Source organism: Coenobita brevimanus, chromosome 14 (assembly GCF_032717465.1).
Source record: "Coenobita brevimanus isolate Jiangsu-jjx chromosome 14, ASM3271746v2, whole genome shotgun sequence".
Classification (NCBI taxonomy): Eukaryota; Metazoa; Arthropoda; class Malacostraca; order Decapoda; family Coenobitidae; genus Coenobita; species Coenobita brevimanus.
In genome coordinates, this window is record NC_136967.1 from 12,746,235 (window position 1) to 12,767,256 (window position 21,022).

General features: G+C 41.4%; 1 protein-coding gene across 1 annotated transcript; it reads right to left on the reverse strand.

The window, feature by feature from the left end:
* Positions 1-8,009: 8,009 nt before the first annotated feature.
* Positions 8,010-15,925, reverse strand: LOC145418333 (sodium-dependent multivitamin transporter-like). The gene is made up of 3 exons (XM_080286777.1): positions 15,694-15,925; positions 14,051-14,184; positions 8,010-8,270 (listed from the first exon to the last, which is right to left on the reverse strand). The coding sequence occupies exons 1-3, from the start codon at positions 15,923-15,925 to the stop codon at positions 8,010-8,012; spliced, it is 627 nt and encodes a 208-aa protein (XP_080142903.1).
* Between the last annotated feature and the right edge of the window lie 5,097 nt (positions 15,926-21,022).

The following is a 21,022-nucleotide window of genomic DNA, read 5'->3' on the forward strand; positions in this document are numbered from 1 at the left end:
ACCTATACCTGGGAACGCCAGTGCGCATCACTCCAGCCATACCTGCTCGGCAGCGTGTCCATCCCATCATCCAAGATCTCCTCCACCGGCTAGAACAGCGCTTTGTCCCCTTCAAGTGGCTCACTAATTATGCTGCTGGTATCTCCATCCCCTTGGCAAGAAACATCTACATTACCTTCATACGGTCAGTCATCGATTATCTCTCCCCAGCACTTAGCCAGCTCTCTAGGACCACCTTGGAGCCTCTAGAAAAGTTTCAGAACAAAGTGATGCGATACATTCTTGGGTGCCCCACCTCCACCAGGATAGTAACCATGTTGACTGAACTAAATCTTCCTTCAGTTGTTGAGAGGATCCACGCCAACGTCACCTCCTTCAGCATCAAGTGCCTTCACTCACCCCATCTTGTTCCACACTATTCCCACGTCCTGCGAGCCTCACTTGACCCTGCTGCTCCTCACCTTCTACTTCGTCCTGGCGTCCGCACCCTCGTCAACACAGTGTGCTCCTCCCTGCAGCGTCTTCACATCGACGTTACCGTGGCCGAGGTTGATCATGGGCCACCCCCATGGAGGATTCCACAGCCTCATGTCACCTTCACACCCACCTCAAAGACTGACCCACCTTCCCTTCAGAAACAGCTAGCTTTGGAGCACATTGCTGCGCTCGCCTCCTCTGTCTCTGACACACATCACCTCTATGTGGATGGGTCCATACAGCCTGATGGCAGTGCTGGCTGCGCCATCTACTCACCGGACTTGGAGCCCCGGAGGGTGGCTGGGTTGGTCGCAGGTTACCCAACTCGTCCAGCTCTACATACTGTGAGCTTCAGGCCCTTCTCCTGGCTGTCAGTCTCCTCCGTCAGCGGCAGGTGAATGGTGTTGTGATATGTGATTCTCAGTCTGCACTTCAGGCCATCTCGTCTCCACACCCCTCTCAACGCTCACTCATCAACCACATCTTGCATCAGTTAGTAGCGGATCAAGATCTTTCCCTCTGCATACGATTTTTGTGGATTCCTTCCCATGTTGGAATAGTTGGGAACGACAGGGTGGACCTCCTCGCTAAGAGTGCCTGCGAACTGCAGCTGCCTGGCGGTGCTGCACCCTCCCTTCTCTGCTACAAGCGGATCATATACTATGCCGCACTTCTCCCCACACTCCACCGCATGAATGTTGAGCGTCCACAGAGTGTATCTATACAACACTACGACCACTTCCGACTCTCTTCCCCGAGGTATCGCCGACATGGGCTTATGGTTCGCAGACATAATATTGTGACTGCCCGGCTTCGGCTAGGGTACAGACCTCTGTGGCAAGTCTCCGAGGCGGGGGACGTACCCCACTACTCCACCTGCAAGCTCTGCGACCGTCCAAATGCCAACAGTCTCCATCACTACTGCCTCGAGTGTCCCTCAGTGAGTGATTTGCTGCCCCAGGGCCAGGACTTAATACATGTGTGTCGGCACTTGTTAAATGATGACAACTTGGATACTGTTTTAGCCCGACACCCACACTTTGGTGGGTGCTGAAACTTGTTTCACAGTGTATGCTGGTGTATTTCACCTTCTTGTAAGATCACTCTTGCCTTTGTCCAGCTTCACTCTACATGACAGCGTGTCCTACGTGTCACGAATACTATGTATGATTAGAGACTGAGGACTGTACTAGGTTTGTCGCTCTATGAGCGTAATAAATTAATTAAAACAAATAAAACAACCCTGTTCAGAGTCATTTGTATTTTGTCATTAGTAGAGATGGTGGTGAAACAGTAGAGGATTCAACTGCTGGAAATAAGATCTCGAGATCACTCCTCCTCTTGTTCATGATCATACAAAAAGTGCTGGAGAGCGACCCCTTCTTGTGGTGGTACTGTACCGATATAACTGAAGAGTTCAACTGAATGGTTTTACAAATATCGTCAACTTCTTCCCTATCCAGCCGAAAGGAGGAGGATAGGCTGTGAGAGAAGAGCAACTTAAGCCTGTAGTCCACGAGGTTACATTTTAGATATAACTTGGGATTACAGTTACTGCCGCTACATAGTCTGACTAAGATCAGATTATTTAATTCAGCTACATGAAAATCTACTGCACGTATCGGGTTTTAGTCAGGCTCATTATACAGAGGTAAGGGAAAACGAATCTTGGTTTGCGTGTTGTTTGATATTTGCTTAACCACTTCACTACGACGACGTATTTTATATTTTATGCTGACTACTAGCAGATGATTCTTTTTGATTTTGTTCGACTGCAGTTATATATGTTGCTTAGACCTATATATTACCCCTGCAGTTCGAAAGTCTCTCCTAAGGTAGCCTAAATACAATAGTCTAGAGACAATAAGAAACACAAACACACCGGTAGGTCAGGGGCGTGCTCATCCCTTTGCAAATCTCGATACGTACTACATAATAGAATCTTTCTTCTCTCATATGAACTCTTTCCTTACACTGAACCCATTCTCTTCTTTCTTTGGTTATTCGCTGTCACCTGCTCTTTAGTAGCAGGGAAAACGATGGTCCGAGCCCACCCCCACGCCTTCGGTCGGGGACGTGCTCATTCTCAAGCATCACTAACATCCTACTTTTTACATGTGGGCCAATTTTACGTGGTATCGTAAGGGGACGGGGTTATCTGGTGATTTTGGGAGCTGTTCAGGGGGTGGTGGGCGTTAGGATGTCATAGTGCACTGGCGATGTATTGTATAATGCAATCATGGACAAAGTTATTGGATGATATTCAGCAGAGGTGTGAACCTATGCCCAAGTGGTGAGATGAGGAGAGTTAAGGGCACTGTGGTGCCAAGCACTGGTGGACGCTGGTGGATCGTATGTTGCTGGATGGTATTCATCTTTTCACCATTCGATTCTAATTTTACCACCCAGTCTGAGGGGATGAGAGCATAAGCTCTCGTTTGTTCGGGGATACTGCTCTAATGTTTTGCCTTGAGCCTATTGTCCGTGACGGAATTCTTAGGCGTCCTCTAACATCAAAGACTATAAGTGGATATAATTTCTGATCTTCTGTCAGTGAGATGGGACCGCCTTTTTGTGGATAATGTGGTTATAGTAATCATTTAGCATTTTACGAGGTGCTACCCCAGAATTCCTGAAAACTGACTAAAGAAAGAAAAATTTTACGTCAAGTCCTAATCACCACCGTCCCCTTCAAAGTAGTCTCCCTGGGCGTGCAGACATCGACCTCAGAGCATCTCCCACAATCGGAACGCATTTTGGAAGTCCTTGAGCATCAGCTTGTTCAGGACCTATGAGTTTCTCCTGGATCTTCACAATGATGTAAAATCTTAATGTATAGGGTGCCATATCTAAACAGTCAAATTACAGTACGCCTCCGCTGAAACCTATGCCTTTGAAGTTATGATATATATATATATATATATATATATAATATATATATATATATATATATATATATATATATATATATATATATATATATATATATATATATATAATATATTATAGGCCTAGCCGTGTGTGTGTGTGTGTGTGTGTGTGTGTGTGTGTGTGTGTGTGTGTGTGTGTGTGTGTGTGTGTGTGTGTGTGTGTGTGTGTGTGTGTGTGTGTATTTTGGGCAGCCGAAACTACACATGCAAATCGCACCAAAATTGGAACAAAAATCGCAAAGAAATCGCTTATGTGAAAAAACTTGGTCCCATCACGATTGAAAAACTTTTACTGTATTTAATGAGCGATCAAATTTTGACCAAAAAACGCTGCTCCCGGAGCCCGGCATAGGATCTCCGTAGAATTTTTTGCCCAGAGGTAGAACTAAAATATACTGTAGAAATAACCGTGTGTCTGTGTGTGTACTTCGGACTTGCATTTGGACAACTTGGGTTTCATTCCTGAAGCTGCAAATAACATGATCATTTGGTTAGCTGCAAAAAATCCAAGTGACAATGTTACACTAGAACAGCACATAAACGCGAGAGCCCCCCGCAGGAGCAAGTGCGAGGGGCCCAAAGGGCCCACAAGCACTTGCTCCTGCTGAGGGCTCTCCTGCTGGTATAGTTTATTTTAGTTGTACCTATGGGCAAAAAATTCTACGGAGATCCAATGCCGGGTGCCTAGAGTGGCGTTTTTTGGTCAAAACGTGATCGCTCATTAAATATAGTAAAAGTTTTTCAATCATGATGGGACCAAGTTTTTTCACATCAGCAAATTCTTTGAGATTTCTTTGCCAATTTTGGTGCGATTTGAATGTGTAGTTTCGGCTGCCCAAAGGACACACACACACACACACACACACGGTTAATGCTATAGTATATTAGATATATATAGACAAATTCTGCTGTACTGTATCACAATCTTTAATCTGTTTATAATACAATGGAAAACAGGCAAAGTACAGAATTGGCTAGATTTTGACTGAAAAATGCTAAAACTAAATGCAGGATAAGCTTACAAGTATAACGAATGTTACAGTGTAATAATGAAGACTAAGCCAATAACTGTGTGCAGTTACCATTTATTTTATGGCTATGACAGCACTGTGAAAAAAAAAAAAAAAAAAAAAACGTGGCTGAACAACACGAAAAGGCGGGACACTTTATTTAGCTACTAGCACTAAACCAGCCAAGGTGGCAACACTTAACAGCTGACGAAAACAACGAAGGTCTCTCTCTCTCTCTCTCTCTCTCTCTCTCTCTCTCTCTCTCTTGTCATTACAGAGTTTAATGGTATATTCTATTTTTCGGGAAAGAGTGATGAAAGCTGAAATTCTGGACTTTTGGAAAATTTTTAAAATTCCTCATGGATGAAGATTTTGACACCTAAATGCAGGACATGTCTGGAAAATCCAGACCTATGGCAACCCTAATAGTGTACGTCCTCACTAAGGGCAAGACGGCGGGAGCAGACGAGAGCGGGGGCAGGCTGGAGTGTTTCAATGTCCGCACTCAGAGCGAGTGGGCCACAGTGGTTGGCGCGAGTTGTCATGGGAACGTCGTCTCGTCACCCTCAGCGATTGCTGACTGCATGATCCCTGGCGCAAAGAATAAAAAAATGCTGTTGCTGGAAAACAGCATACCGAAACATGAACTACATCTTTAATGAGAGAAGCGGTCAGTGCACCAGATAAACAAGGAGAGAGAGCAACATGGTGAATATCATCATCCCACCCACGATTAGAAATGGACCCCGAATAATGTTATGAGTATTTCCATATGAAGCCTGAGTCTTTCCATAAGCTGCTGTTTTGTTGAACATCGGCTTCAGAAACTAACTACTAACTGCAGGAAGCCAGTCTCTCCAAAGGAGCGGCTAGCAGTAACAATCAGGTATGTAACATTGGGATTCCTTTACAAAGTTAATGGACACATATGTTGTCTGAAGTCCCTGTCACACATAAGCGACTCAAGGTCCGACTGTGGCGTGAGTCATGGTCTTAACGCATTTTTTTCATCAATCGTCCCTTGATATTGCTGCCAAAGCACGGACTCTTTAGGGCACTCGTGAGCAGCTGAGACGACTCGTTGGGCCTCACAACTTGCCAAAAATCGTGTCACAGTTGCATCACAGTCGGAAGTGTCTTACGTCGGTCATGAAGCAGTCTTAGCTCAGTCAGATTCGTTGTGATGCAGTAGTTGCATGTCATGATGCTGTCGCCAACAAAAAAAACATTACGACTGCGTGTCCCTCAACATACAGTCTTTTGTTTTTGACAGTGAGTGGGACACAGGAGAGGTACATGGTGATGCGCTAAGTGTCATTGGTGGTCCAGGCGTGATGCCTCACCCCACACTGGGTGTCATTGGTGGTCCAGGTGTGATGCCTGCCCCATGGGTTGGTCGTGGGGGTGTCGTGGGGGTGTCGTGTGGGGGGATCGGGGTGCATTCCCAAATGCATCACGCAGTCGTTTTTCCGTTCGTGGGCGGTCGTGTCAGGGTCCTGGCTGACAAAAATTCGTTAAATTTCAAATTTGAAGACTCGTAGCTCTGTCACCTTGCAGTCACCTCGTGATCTTGTCGCGTTCGGGAGGACGTCACGATCGGTCGTGTGGCAGTCGTGAGCAAAGCAGATTCGGGGCCAGTCGGGATGCATAGGAGCCAACTAAGACACGACCTTGAGTCACGCTACGGTCAGACCTTCAGTTGCTTGTGTGTGACGGGCTTAACCACTCTGCTCATCAGTTTAGAAGCACTGTGACGAAATACAATATGAATGGTGTAGCTTAGGAAGGGATGGCACATTAACTCATCACACTGACACGATAATTCCCCTTTGTCATACTTTAGCATCATATGTGCCGTGATTGCGTATACGAGCTCTGAAAAAATACAAGTAGCTTCAGGATATTTTGAAGACAGACTGCAAAAGACTCTTTCTACTAACGCAAACAAAATAATATATATGACCATTAACAGATAAACATTGAAGGTAAATGTAAATTCCATGCTCATAAATATTTCCTTTTCTGTAGAATTAAAATACTGTGTTTTAAGTGAAACAGCTTTAAGGTAAATTGAACACATAACAACTTTTAATATGAATGGGACTGACTATTGATTACTGGCTAAAGTCTTGGGAAAATTGAGGATCATGAAGCACCCGTTGAACTTTTATGTGAAATAAAATAATGTGCTCGCTGTGGTTCTAAGGATTTCATCGATGGTAAAAGACTAAGAAGAAACATCCTATGTGAGTAATTCTCTTCTTCAGATTGTTTCCTAAAGTTAGAGCCACCAAACTTGGAGGACGTATAGACTGAGATGACCTATGATGACAAGCACAAGATCACTGACCTTGACCTCAAGGTCCCGTAATAGTTCGGCTTCTAGCAGGCAACGGCTGTGGGAAATTTTTCTTTATCAAAATTGTCCTGGGACGATTTTAAGGTGTTCTTGCTATTGTTGTTGTTATTGGTATTATTATTATTATTATTATTATTATTATTATTATTATTACTGTGGTAGGTGGGGTCGCTCACCATCCACTCATTTGATGCTTTGCTGCTCTCAGGTGTCTGCCCTTTCCTCTCCTCCATCCTACTTTCCTTCAATCCTCTTCTGCCTTTTTTTTTCCCTTCATTCTTTCCTCGTCCTTCTGCCTACCGGTGACTTTACACTCCCTCTTCTGCCTTTCTTTCCTTCCTTCTTTTCTCTTCGTTCTTCCTGTAGGTGACTACACTGATTGATAAGCCAAATGGTTTCCTGTAAACCAGGAAACCATTTACTATGCTGGATGGTAACCCTATAACCAATTTTGGCGCCTGGTGGTTAAGTGGGTAATTATGGCGCTCCAATGTGATTGAGCCCGTGAAGGTTTATATCCAAGGGTTGGTTGGGGTTTATTGCTCATGTAATGCCACTCAGGGATGAGTGAGGTTGGCCACTCTCATCTTAAATGTCAGGACTAACTTGCCTAGCCTATGGCTCCTACGCTCATGAGGCAACGTAGGATTGGATAATGGATGGATAGAGCAAGTATTTTTATTCCTGTTGTTTTCGTCGTTGTTGCTGCTGTTGTTGAGACATTAGGACAGTTACATGAAGCTGGTGTCGGGAAACACGAGTCTGAAAAGTTTTATTCCTGACCGGTTTCACCAATATTCATTTCAAGAGGAATGAATTCTCTCTGACTAACCTGACCTTACATTGGTACAGTTGACATAAAAAGTCGTGTCATCTGTCCGCTTTATCCATGAACTGAAACCGCAGCAAACGACACTGACGACAATGATCTCTGGCCATAAAAGTTATCAGTGTCGCCTGCTTCAAACTTATATTCGAAAACCATAAAGAGAAAAGCTGGAGATGACGACATGACTTTTTGATGCTGACTGTACCTGCTGGATCCAGTGAATCCCTAGGGACCTGAAATGACTAATCTGTCGGACTTGATTGGTTCGTTTTCTTCCTTTCCCTAACCTGGCAACTCGGACTTCTATGTCACATCCACTGTGCTTTTGTTGTTATTTTTGTTTGTAGTTAAGTGCAGGGCCTCCCAGGCTTTTCTAGTTGTTCTAGTCACACACCCTTGTAATGCTACTGCATCTTTGTCTCTGAATCGTGTTTCTCTACGCCTTCTTCATTATTATTATTCTGATAATTGCTTACCACCGTCATGTAGAAGGTACACACGAGACCCATTAGGACCACGGAGGCTGATGGAGCGAGGCCGGTGGCGGTGGCGAGGGTGAGTGCAGGACCGTACAGGATGACGCCCATGTAAAAAAGGTGGTGGCCGACCTGACACAGCGTGGCCATTTTGTGTATCGTGGAGGACTTGTACCGCAACACTAGGTACTGTGCAGGGGGTAACAGTAACAGCATCATTGTCATTAACATCATCATCATTATTATCATCAATATCACCATCAGTATTGTCATCATCACGAATATAACGATTATCATCATCATTATCATCACCATCACCACGACAGTCATCATCAACAACATCATCCTGAACTTTTTCTCACCAAACATGTAGTGAGAAAAGATTGAATAAAGATAAGGGACAAGGAATTAGGAAAGCCAGAGAACTATCAACAGCATACTCAATTATATGTACGAGACACTCATTCATACATTATTTCATTAACCTCTTCATCACATTATAGGTCATCACGTCATAATCATTGCCCTTTGCTGAACATTTTCAGTGTTTTCATTAACATAGAGTAGACCAGAAATACTCTTATAATACCTCTACCTCCAACTGTCTATACAAAAACGACATGGACATTAGACATCACATCTTCTATTTCCATTCCCTCATAGCAGTGGCCACTGCAGTATTATCACCTAATTCGGTGGTATCTCGGATTGCCACCACCGGCAGGGTAGGACTAGAGACACAAGGCCCTCCTTGTCGCAACCAAGCGACTGTGCCAACAGTGGTTATTGCAAACACTCATGCTTGTCAGAGGAGAAGTGGGAGTTCGGAATTATATGTTACTAATACCTGTTCACTTCTTCCTCCAGACTGTATCCCCTCTAGTCCGATTACTCACAGAAACCCAAATCTTTCCCTTTACTGATAGATCCTCTTGTAGTTTTCCTGGTTACCATCTCCTCACAACCTTCCGAAACAAGGGTGGCACCTGTTGCTGTATCAACTCTGCATATGCAGTTGACACTATTTTGAACTTCACTTCAGCTAACATTGATTATTACACAAACTTAATTATTTACATACTGGTATTACCAATTACATCTGCTAGTTTATGGCTCCCCCAGTGCTTCTTCAGAACCCAGCGTATTTGCCTCCATATCCACACAGCTGACCAACCTTAACCTCACCCTTTCCACTGAAATTACTCTTTTGGGTGATTTTAACGACCACAGTGCAGAATGGTTACTGCATTCTGCCAGGATTGACGATACTGGTCTAGAATGCGAGCTGTTTGCAGACACGTTTAATCTCATGCATTTTTCAAACAGCTAACCAAACGATTAGCATTCTGTACCCGAATGCTTTTGTTTCATTTCTTTATTATTTACTTATTTTTAGTTTATGCTTTTTGAAGTCAATTGCATTTCCAGTCCTTCATTTCCACTGTTATGTGACAGTTTTGCAACGTCACAGATATCCAAAGTATTCACAGTGCAGTACTGAAATCCATCTGTGGCTGATGCATAAATCCAACTGGGATAACTTATTATTTCCCAATACCGATAACATAATTATTTATAACTTACATCCTCTTTTGGTGTGTGAATGAGGCATTAAGTTAAAAAAATCAAGTCCTCCACGGGAACTGAAAACATCATGGTCAGGACATTTCTAGTTCATATATTCAGCTAATAGCAGACGATACTCTTCATATAGTGTGAATAATAGGAGCCAGAGAGTGCTATAGTCTCTTTACACTAACTTGACCTAAAACTACAGTCTTTCCATCTTGTCTACTGAGCTGTAACAAGAGAATAACAAAAGAATTTGAGCTGGTTACGAAGAAGTGTTATGGAAAGGCAATACAACGGTAGTATCGTCCTTTTCTACCGGTAAGTTGCTTGGTAGAAGCTACAAAAGGACGATAATCAGGGCCATATTAGAGGTGCAGTATCGTGCCATCATCAGTAACCTTCTAGTCCTCTTTGCATCTCTGATATTCTATTCCATCTAATGCCAGATGATGATATGCAGCAGAGCGTGAGACATACTGACTTAAGTGTTATTGTTACTATGAACCATCTCGTGCTGTGGACGGCTCTAATATTCTGTTCCAGCTAAAGCCAGACAGTTATATTCAGCTGAATGGATTATAGTATCCTGTGAGTGTAAACCCATTCAGTCTGATAATTACTCATATTTATCCACTTTACTCTTGCTACTAACAATTTTACTCAGCATAAGCGAGATTTTAAAAACTGTAGGGGTTAGGCACCGTACACAGTCAATTTGTTTTCATCTGACAAAAGATCCCTAACCCTTTTCAGCTCAGTTAATGGCCAAATATAGTCAGGTTGGATCGCGGATATGGCTAGTAACCATGGAGACTTCTGCCTCATAAATGAGGCTTACTGAAATTCATGCAATCATGACTTAATATGCAGCTTGCTCGAGTGGCCAAGTTCCCTTAGATAAAAAAAGAATACTAATACAGCTCCAAAATGTATTGCACATGAAGGCTCCAATGATATCCGTAACGATCAGTACAGCTCGTGGTGTCTCACAAAGATAAACGTATTATCATCGGAATGTATAAATCATAACGATACGTACAAGGAAGCCTCACAAGCATCCAACAAAATGGATTCTTATGAAATCAGGTTCATCGTCGTGCGGCGAAATAATTGGGTATTTGCAACTGCCATCGTCTGTGATGTCAGACAGTCTCGCTAAAGGTTTACGCTAAAACATTTTGAAGCATGTGTATAGCCTCCTTCAATCCCCTCATTACTAGAGATCCTTCTTATGTTGAGCAAATCTGTACAAGGGCTGCAAGAATATACTTTAATAATCGCATAAGTGAAATATTATATGATATTGTTAGAAGTAGCAGTAGTAGTTGCAGTCCTAGGCGATCTGAATTTGAACCCAGTGGCCGACAAGCAAAAGTTGCCCTCTCCTGCTGGTCGCTGTCCTCCTTCTGGAGACATCAGGAGGAAGTTGAGGAATGTTTTTATAAGTGAACATCACCACCGCTCCGTTTTATCGGCGGCACCACATGAACCCGTCCCCGTCCAGCATCTCTGGACATGGTAAGGCACGTAAGTTTATTATTTATTAAACATAAGAACATAAGAAGAGAGGATAAATGCAGCAGGCAAAGAGGAAGGCTTTCCCGCGCCCTCCAAACCCTCCAGTCGAAGCCTGCAGGAAGAAGTCAGAAGGTACACCACGCAGCATAGAAAAACTGAATACAAACGCCTGTGATAATACTTACGACAGCAAGTTATAACAAAGATTTACCTAAGGCTCCTTTGACACGTACACATAGCAGGATTCAATGTAAAGTGAGTGCTCTTTCTTCATCGGCACACACACACACACACACACACACACACACACACACACACACACACACACACACACACACACACACACACACACACACACACACACACACACACACACACACACACACACACACACACACACACACATACACACACACACACAGACACACACACACGTCAGTACATTTACATAAGTATCTCTCTCTCTCTCTCTCTCTCTCTCTCTCTCTCTCTCTCTCTCTCTCTCTCTCACACACACACACACACACACACACACACACACACACACACACACACACACACACACAGACGTACATAGCAGGATTCAACGTAAAGTGAGTGCTCTTTCTTCATCGGCACACACACACACACACACACACACACACACACACACACACACACACACACACACACACACACACACACACACACGTCAGTCCAGTTACATATGCATCTCTCTCTCTCTCTCTCTCTATCTTTATCACACACACACACACACACACACACACACACACACACACACACACACACACACACACACACACACACACACACACACACACACACACACACACACACACACACACACACACACACACACACACACGTCAGTACATTTACATATGTATCTCTCTCTCTCTCTCTCTCTCTCTCTCTCACACACACACACACACACACACACACACACACACACACACACATACACACACACACATACACACACACACGTACAATACATTTACATTTGCATATCTCTCTCTCTCTGTCTCTCTCTCTCTCCCTTACACATACACACACACACACACACACACACACACACACACACACACACACACACACACACACGTACAGCACATTTAAATATGCATCTCACACACACACACACACACACACACACACACACACACACACACACACACACACACACAATATATTTTCATGTACAGTCACGGAAAGTTCCGCATTACCCACCTCCCGAAGCACTGGTGTGAGACGGGTGAATGTGAAGCAGCAGCCAGACCTCATATGTCTGGTAACTGTGAGTGTGAAGGAGGGGAAGGCGGCGGATTGGGGACAGAGGACGGTTTAGTGATAGACTGGGAATCACGTGTAGGTGTACAATGTATGACTTGGACGGTGTGTTGGAGTTAATTTAGCATGGTTAAATGATAATATGATGCTAGCATTTTATGAAAAAAAAAAAAAAAACGTATTTGGCTGTAGTGTTGTCACGAAAGTTATGGAAGTTTGAGAGTTCGGACAAAAGTTTGATTGCTTTCATTCCTTCTCGAGTTTATCATGAGACGTTTCCCCAAGAAATATTGATAATGATATGACATGTATACTTTTGTCCTGGAAACAAAATCACTATATTCTCTCTCGCTCTCTCTCTCTCTCTCTCTCTCTCTCTCTCTCTCTCTCTCTCTCTCTATGTATCTGTGTATATACGTAAATTTGTATAAATTTGTTTATTTATTTATCCTCTGTCGTCCCACTGTAAACATCCGCCTGCAAACATTTTCGGTGTTATTCTGGTAATTATTCATCTCGAACTTCAAGTCATGGGTAGTGTGTAATAATAATAAAAAAATATTTATATGAGCGATGAACAGGTTCTTCATTTTCCTATAGAAAGAATGACATGGGAAGTCCTAATTATAAGATCAGTCTCTGTAACTATCATTCCTATCGAATATTACAAAACGAAGCCAAAGAAGCATACCTTTAACAGTAAACATGTATTGATACTGTGACGTGAGCAACGCTCCAAACCCTCCCACCCCCGGCAACCCTACCTCCCACTCACAGTTACCAGACATGTGGGATCTGACTGCTGTTTCGTACTGTTCGTCGACCACCAATGCTCCGAACAGTGGGTAATGCGGAACTTTCCCTGACTGTACATCTCTCTCTCTCTCTCTCTCTCTCTCTCTCTCTCCGTACACTGCTTAAAAACACATCTTCCAGTCCCTACTCTGAATCATAGAAACGTGGCATTTATAATACAGATTTTCTCTTGCACAGTCTCTAGAAAAGAACTCCTCTCATTCAAGATCCTAATATGTCCTGTACAAACAAAGAATATTAACATTTTCACATGCACCTCTCTCTTTACAGATAATCATCTCGCTCCAGCCTGACGCGCACACACACACACACACACACACACACACACACACACACACACACACACACACACTCATCGGGAGGATAGCTCGTTCACCTTAACTTAACCCGGTTTGCTATTCTTTTGCAGATAATTTATCATGTAGCTTAATAATAGAATCAGCCAATACTACTTATCTACTTCCTTTTCATGGAACTTCGAGACTAGATCATTTGTTAATATTAATCTCTTGTTACAGCTCGAATTTCAAGGAGGCGAGCTGGCAATATTCGGCCAAATCAAAATTAAAAGGATCTTACCTAGCAATATTAGGCCAAGACGAAGTGGAAAAGATCTTACCTGGCTGTTTTTGGCCAAATCAAAGTGAAATTAAATTTACCTTACAATATTAGGACAAATGAAAGTAGAAAGAAACCTACAATTTTGGATAAAATTTAAGTGGAAACAATCCTGCCAGGCTATTTTAGCCAAGTTAATGTGAAGGGAATCTTACCTGATTAACTGAGACGAGCCTAAGTCGGTAGAAAGTCGGGAGGATGAGTTGGTGAATTACAATGAACCCGAGAAATATGCCCACCTGATTGACGACCACTTGCGTCCCGTGAAAGTACACTTCCGTTGGGTTGCCTGTGGAGGGAGAGTCAATTGTAGTCGGGTTTGTTTTCATCTGAGGGAAATGGGCCACTCATGTAACTTGGATGCTAATCTGTGGTGTTTTCATATTTAGGGAATTGGGCCACTGCCAGAACTTGAATACAAGGTTGTAGTTGCATGAAACTCGATGAGAGTTATAAGGAAGGAATGAGTCTCCTTGGTAACTAGTTAGCATTATCCTGCAATCTGACTACGTGTACACCTGGACATCAGCCGAACTAATTATGGGCTAGAGATCTTTGTCAGGTGAAAAAACTGGCTATATTGCCCATGGGCCATATATATTGTCTCCTAAAATTATGCTTCGTAAAAGATTGCTTGTGTATACGTTTGTGTTCTTTTATATTGTTGTTTATACTTCACTGGTATTTATACAGATACCAGATACTTCACAATGAAATTAAGGTGAATCTTAATGTGAGAGAAATACGAAAGTTAAAACGATCTACGATACAGAGACCTTATTGTAAAAACATGCTATTAATATTAATATATAATATACCTTCAGAGATAGCTGCTAAATAATCCATTGCAAGTTTGATTTTGTTTACAACCCGACGGTTCTCTTCAGGTGTGAACAGGAATTACGAATTGTATGGTTTAGATATAACGTTCATTAATCCTTCCATAAGAGGAGTGCTCCCCCGAGATTAAAGAAAACTGAAGTAACGAAGAATCTTATATAAAATAAAATCCGTCTCCGGATTAACGGGGTGGGCATCTATTTCAGAATCTTGCTTAAATTCATTTTCCGGACTCCAAAGCCGATTGTTATAAAGCAGTGAAAAAATTATTAGTAGTTTCTTGCAGACATGATTTATATTTTATAGGCCTTCTTTATGTATAGATCTGCTCTGGCCTTAGATCAAAAGCCAGTGCCCAAGGTCCATTAAGCCATCTACAACATACCAACAAAGGGCTGAATCCCATAATATTTTAAACGCTATACCACTCGGACACATACTCGTGACCTTTGCCGATACACGAAAAATATAGCTTTTCATATCAAGTGTTATGGTGTTATTGAGGGTGATGCTTTGATGCAACGGTGGGCCCATCACATATGGAAGAGGAGTGAACGATAATATCTGATTTTTATTCTCACACAGCTCCCTTCATTGGCTGGGAGACCTCACAAAATGTTACAATGATATATTATTTGGACAAGGTAGGGAAGGTCGAGTAGAAATAAAATATTTTGCACTGTGCTTGCTCGTAATACCTTCCTGATGCAACGCGAGGTCCAAATGCAAGCCAAAACTTATACCGCGTTTATAGACTGGTAGTCTCCCACAGTAGGCTGCTCTTTTCACATTCGTTCACACTTTGATGTGCCGACACAAAAGAATAACTGGCCACCCATAATACAGTGAAAAGATGTTTAACTCAAATGGTGTGATCAGAACTTTAGTGATGAATGTCTTAGCGACTCATTCATAACTGGTTCATGGCGCAAGGGACTGCATCAGAGTACACACTCACCTAGTAATGAACCAGAGGAAATGATGCCACCGACGACTGAGAAAACCACAGGTATGGGTGGCATGACACGGTTCCTCAGCAGGTAGTTCAGGGCAGACTCCTGGCCTCGACTCCTGACCGCGCTGTACATCCCAATTCCGAGGGACGCCGCCAACATGGTGATGAAGATGGCGTAGTCCACCGCCGTGAACCCTGTCCCCACCGTAGCACCACCTGACGCAGACGTCGACATCACCTGCACAGGGTCAGTCCAGTCGGTTACATTCCTCCTACCAGAACCACATGGTACCTGACACTACACAATTCTGAAAAACCACACACTACCGATAGTAAATTTGGCCTTACAAAATTTGTAAGGCTGTGGAGCACGACAGATATTCCGTCATCATTAAATGATAACAGAATATATGTCGTGCTCAATAGCTTGAGAGGAACTCAACCAGAGAATAGCCCCCTCCCCCGAAAAAAAAAAAGTTCTCCAAAACCAAACTTCTCAGCAGTGTGTGTATATATATATATATATATATATATATATATATATATATATATATATATATATATATATATATATATATATATGAAGTGGTTGGTGAGGGTGCTCACCATCCACTCACCTGATGTAATGCTGGTCTCGGGTGTCTGTCCTTTCCTCTCTTCCTTCCTTCCTCTTCTGTCTTTCTTTCCTTCATTCTTTCCCCTTTCTTCTGCCTACGGGTGCCTTTACACTCCCACTTCTGTCTTTCTTTCCTTCATTCTTCCTCTTATCTCTACCTACAGGTGACCTTACACTTCCTCTTCTGTCTTGATTTTGTTCAGTTCTTTCCTCTTCCTTCTGCCTATGGGTGACTCTACACTGAGTGAGAAGTCAAATGGTTTAATATACACCAGGAAACCATTTAGTACGTTGGGTGGTAACCATAAAACTAAATTATGGCGCCTGGTGGTTTAGTGGATAATTAATGCGCTCCAATCGGTTCAAGCCGGTGCAGGTTTATATCCAAGGAATGGTTGGGATTTATTGCTCACGTAATGCCATTAAGAGATGAATGAGGCTGGTCACTCGTATCTTAAATATCAGGACCAACTTACCTAGCCCCGGGCTCCTACGCTCCTCATGGGGCAACACAGGCTTAGAAGATTCTTATCTATCTATCTATCTATCTATCTATCTATATCTATCTATCTATCTATCTATCTATCTATCTATCCCCACTGGGCCCCACATTAGCTAATGTATTTCTATGTTTTTATGAAAGACAATGGTTATCAGATTGTCCTCTAAGTTTTAAACCAGTTTTTTACCGTAGGTATGTTGATGATTGTTTTTTATTGTTCAAAGAATCTGATCATGTTGTAAAGTTTCTAGACTACCTGAATTCTAAGCATTCTAATATTAAGTTCACTGTTGAAATTGAGAATAATAACTTGCTCTCTTTCTTAGATATTCAGCTAACCAATTATGGTAATTACTTGGGTACTTCCGTTTACAGGAAGGAGTCATTCACTGGTTTGGGTCTGAATTTCTTATCATTTGTACCTAACATATATAAGCTGAATTCAGTAAGGACTTTACTTCATAGATGCTATGCACTTAGTTTGAACTGGACATCTTTTCATGATGAAATTGATTTCCTGAGTAAATTCTTCACCAATAATAATTACCCTACTACGTTGTTTCCTAGGATGGTAAAAGATTTTTTAAACCAGATATTATGTGGTTCTAGGAAGGCAGCAACTGCAGCTAAGGACATACATTATATCAGGTTTCCCTTTTATGGTCATGTCAGTTATAATATTAGGAACCAGCTTTTGAAAATACTCAAGCGTGTCTATCCTCAAATCTCATTTAGATTTGTATTTGTAAATCCTTTTACTGTAGGTTCATTTTTTCGATGTAAAGATAATATCCCAAAGCCACTGTGCTCAAACATAGTATATTTATATGCTTGTTCTAGCTGTACAGCTAGATATATTGGGAGTTCAATTCGGAACCTCAAAATTCGTGTGTGTGAGCACAGAGGCTTGTCTCATAGAACATCTTTGCCACTGTCTAACCCAACTTCGTCAGAGATTAGGAACCACTGTTTCGATATGGGCCATACTTGTAATATGGATAATTTCAGTATTTTACATAGTAGTAATGACAGAATGGAACTGCGAATTTTGGAGTCTTTGTACATTCACAAACTTAAGCCTTCATTAAATAACTATGAATCATCAACAAAGTTGTATACCTTAGGATTATAGTGTTTTGTATCGATGAATCAGCCTTTTGATACTTGGTTCATTGATTCTTTACTTGGTTCTTTTGCTTCACACTGGTTTGTTGACGATTCAGAAGCTTTATGACACTTTTCTTTATGAAACACTGTGTTCAGGATTTTCAGTGTTAGCTGCCAACTCACAGAGGTAACACTCTCACTTTTATTACTCGAGTCTGTTATTTAAAAAAAAATACATTTTTTATAGTAATCAGTCATTGTCACATGCTTTTTTGGTAACTTTTTTGTATTTCTTATGGATATTTTAAAATGTTTTTTAAAACTTTATGTAATTTGCAATATGTTTAAATGCTTTTAGGTCTGAAGATGGGATAAGCATCCCGAAACTAGTCACCTGAAATAAATATGAAGTGGAAAATCATCTTGCTTCTCCTTGGCTGGATATATAGTATATATATATATATATATATATATATATATATATATATATATATATATTACGTATCAAGGCCGGAGGTTACTGCTGTAAAATGGATTTGAAAGGCTCTATTATGCTTTTAAATGTCTATGCACCTTGCTGCCATGAGCCACATACATAACGATCTATATGTGACGCACCTTAATTCTCATGTGTTATGGGAACGGCTTAGACATCACTGCCTGTGTCTCATTGCCTGTGTCTACCTGCATCATTTCTACTTCTCATAACTCTTTTTATGCTTTATTCTGTATTTAGATCAGTCCATATTAGGTCAACTGCAGGATCGGACATTCTCGGAGGGAGAATGATACCAAGAACTGGCCCTGCCGGCGACGTACGAATGGGGATCAGACATCTGAAGAGAGTGAATGTGAAAGGTGAAGTGTTGTAATGGTTATGTTTAGGTGTGCCATACCCTGTATATGCTAACGGTAGAGCCGACAAGATGCCAACAAAGGCAGCTATATGAAAAGGCATAATTCCAGCACTCACACTAGATGTCTGCCCCTGAATGGATTCGACCCCGAGGACTTGGGCAAACGCATCACAAGTACGCTGTTGATCAAGGCACTGCAGCTTTTATCGATTTGTGTGTGTGTGTGTGTGTGTGTGTGTGTGTGTAATTGTTTATTTACGTCTACTTGTTGCGTAGTTTATAGTTGATGCCATGAAGCAACCCAAATGTATGCACTCCTCACACCAACAAACAAAAGCCGACTCAGTAACACTTGAAATAGAACGATGCAATGTACGGACCACCGTATTTAATGAGTCTCTTCTATATTCTACTCTGCCATTTGTATTTACTATATTTTTACAGTCTATCACGTATAATGATTTTCTTATATTTTCTGCTTTGGACTTATACTTAGTGTACTTGCCATCTAACTGAATATTATTATATATATCCAGTCGTTTCGTGCAGAAATCGTGGCAGAATGTTCCCGACATACGAGCATCCTATCAGATCCTAGTATCGAAGGTGTGGTGCATAATTTTTGCCAGTAACCCTGTTACCTGTTTTTGCATCAATTACCAAATTTCTTCTATTTTTTTTTTTTTTTAACAAAAATTCCTAGTCATTGCTGTCCAGATAGCTATAGTAATTTAAGCTGAAGAACAGCAAGGCTTTACCATTTGATTCTTTTCGGAGATGACATAATAATTTCACCTCTTGTTCATTTCAGCTGCGGTTACTGAAAACACGTATTACTCTGTACGTCTAGAAAGTAAAATAATGTTGTTGACTTTATACACGGGTTTTACTCACCCCTGTGTGGAGTACAACTCTCATGTGTGGGGAGGCTCCCCACATACAGCTCTTCTCAACAGGGTGGAGTCAAAGGTTTTTCGTCTCATTAACTCTCTTCCTCTTACTGGCTCCCTTCAACCTCTGTCTCTTCGCCGCACTTTTGCATCTTTATATCGTTCCTATCGCTACTTCAATGGTCACTGCTCCTCTGAACTGTCTGCTAGCATCCCTCCACCTCTACGACGGGTGCATAGCATCCGTCTAGCAAAACCCTCATCCATTTTCTGTCCAACTCTCTAATGCAACAGTTAACCGTTACTCCTGGTCCTTCATTTATGCAACAGGTCAACTTTGGAATTGTCTCCCTCTGTCTGTATTTTCTACATCCTATGAACTCCTGGCTTTCAAACGCAGTGTGTCCATGTATCTCGAAATGAACGGATCTTGAATTTGGCTCTCGTTTGTATTTTTTATTTTTCTTGAAAGGAACGGTTTGCTGGCTCCTGACCTTTGGTTCTTTCTTTCTTGGATAATATATATATATATATATATATATATATATATATATATATATATATATATATATATATATATATATATATATATATATATTTAATATGGGATCCTATGCTCCGCAAAGTGCGAATTTATAAAGTGCGACGGGCTGTGTCGCCCATATTCACGCACTTAACGCGAGGTGTCTTATATCGCAAAATAATATGTTAAATATTTACATTATTAGAACATCGCAATGACAATTGCATAGTAAAGGTATGTTACTAAGGTGAGCCTGGAGCAACGACTGAATTCATTGAACAAAAAAATCTTGTGCCTTAGGTTTGTTACGTTTTTGAAACACTTTTAGGTCTGATGAAGGGATATGTTTTTTTTACCGAAACAACTGGTCATTATTAACAAATATGAAGGGTAGCAACACCGTCCTTCCGTGTGCCTGGCTTTTCATCAAAAGATCCCTCACGGGCACTCTTATGGAGAGTTTTATATATATATATATATATATATATATATATATATATATATATATATATATATATATATATATTGTTACGGAACAGAGAAAACTGTCCCGCAAAGTTCCAGGTTCAAAACAAAAGAGTTAGGTAAAATTACAAGTTAAAGTTTAATGCTCAAACTAACAACTAAACATTCAGGACTCATAAGGATAATGTAATGGCAAAAACAGGTTAAATATATGGTTAACTGCAATAGCCTCTATTAACACGAAATAAGCAAGAGTAAATTTATCTAAGTCAGCCCTGATAAAATGAGAAAACCGGATAATGCTCAGTGAATGAAAGATATATTATTACAGATACAAAATATTATTACTACGGGCTGACACCCAAAACACAT

What these genes read in the sequence shown, in the direction of transcription:
- LOC145418333 (XM_080286777.1), bottom strand. Translation starts at nt 15,925, where the DNA reads ATGTCGACGTCTGCGTCAGGTGGTGCTACGGTGGGGACAGGGTTCACG. An exon ending in TTCCTCTGGTTCATTACTAG is followed by an intron (nt 14,185 to 15,693) that starts GTGAGTGTGTAC and finishes CTCCCTCCACAG; the next exon opens with GCAACCCAACGGAAGTGTAC. An exon ending in GGCTCGTCTCAGTTAATCAG is followed by an intron (nt 8,271 to 14,050) that starts GTAAGATTCCCT and finishes CCCCCTGCACAG; the next exon opens with TACCTAGTGTTGCGGTACAA.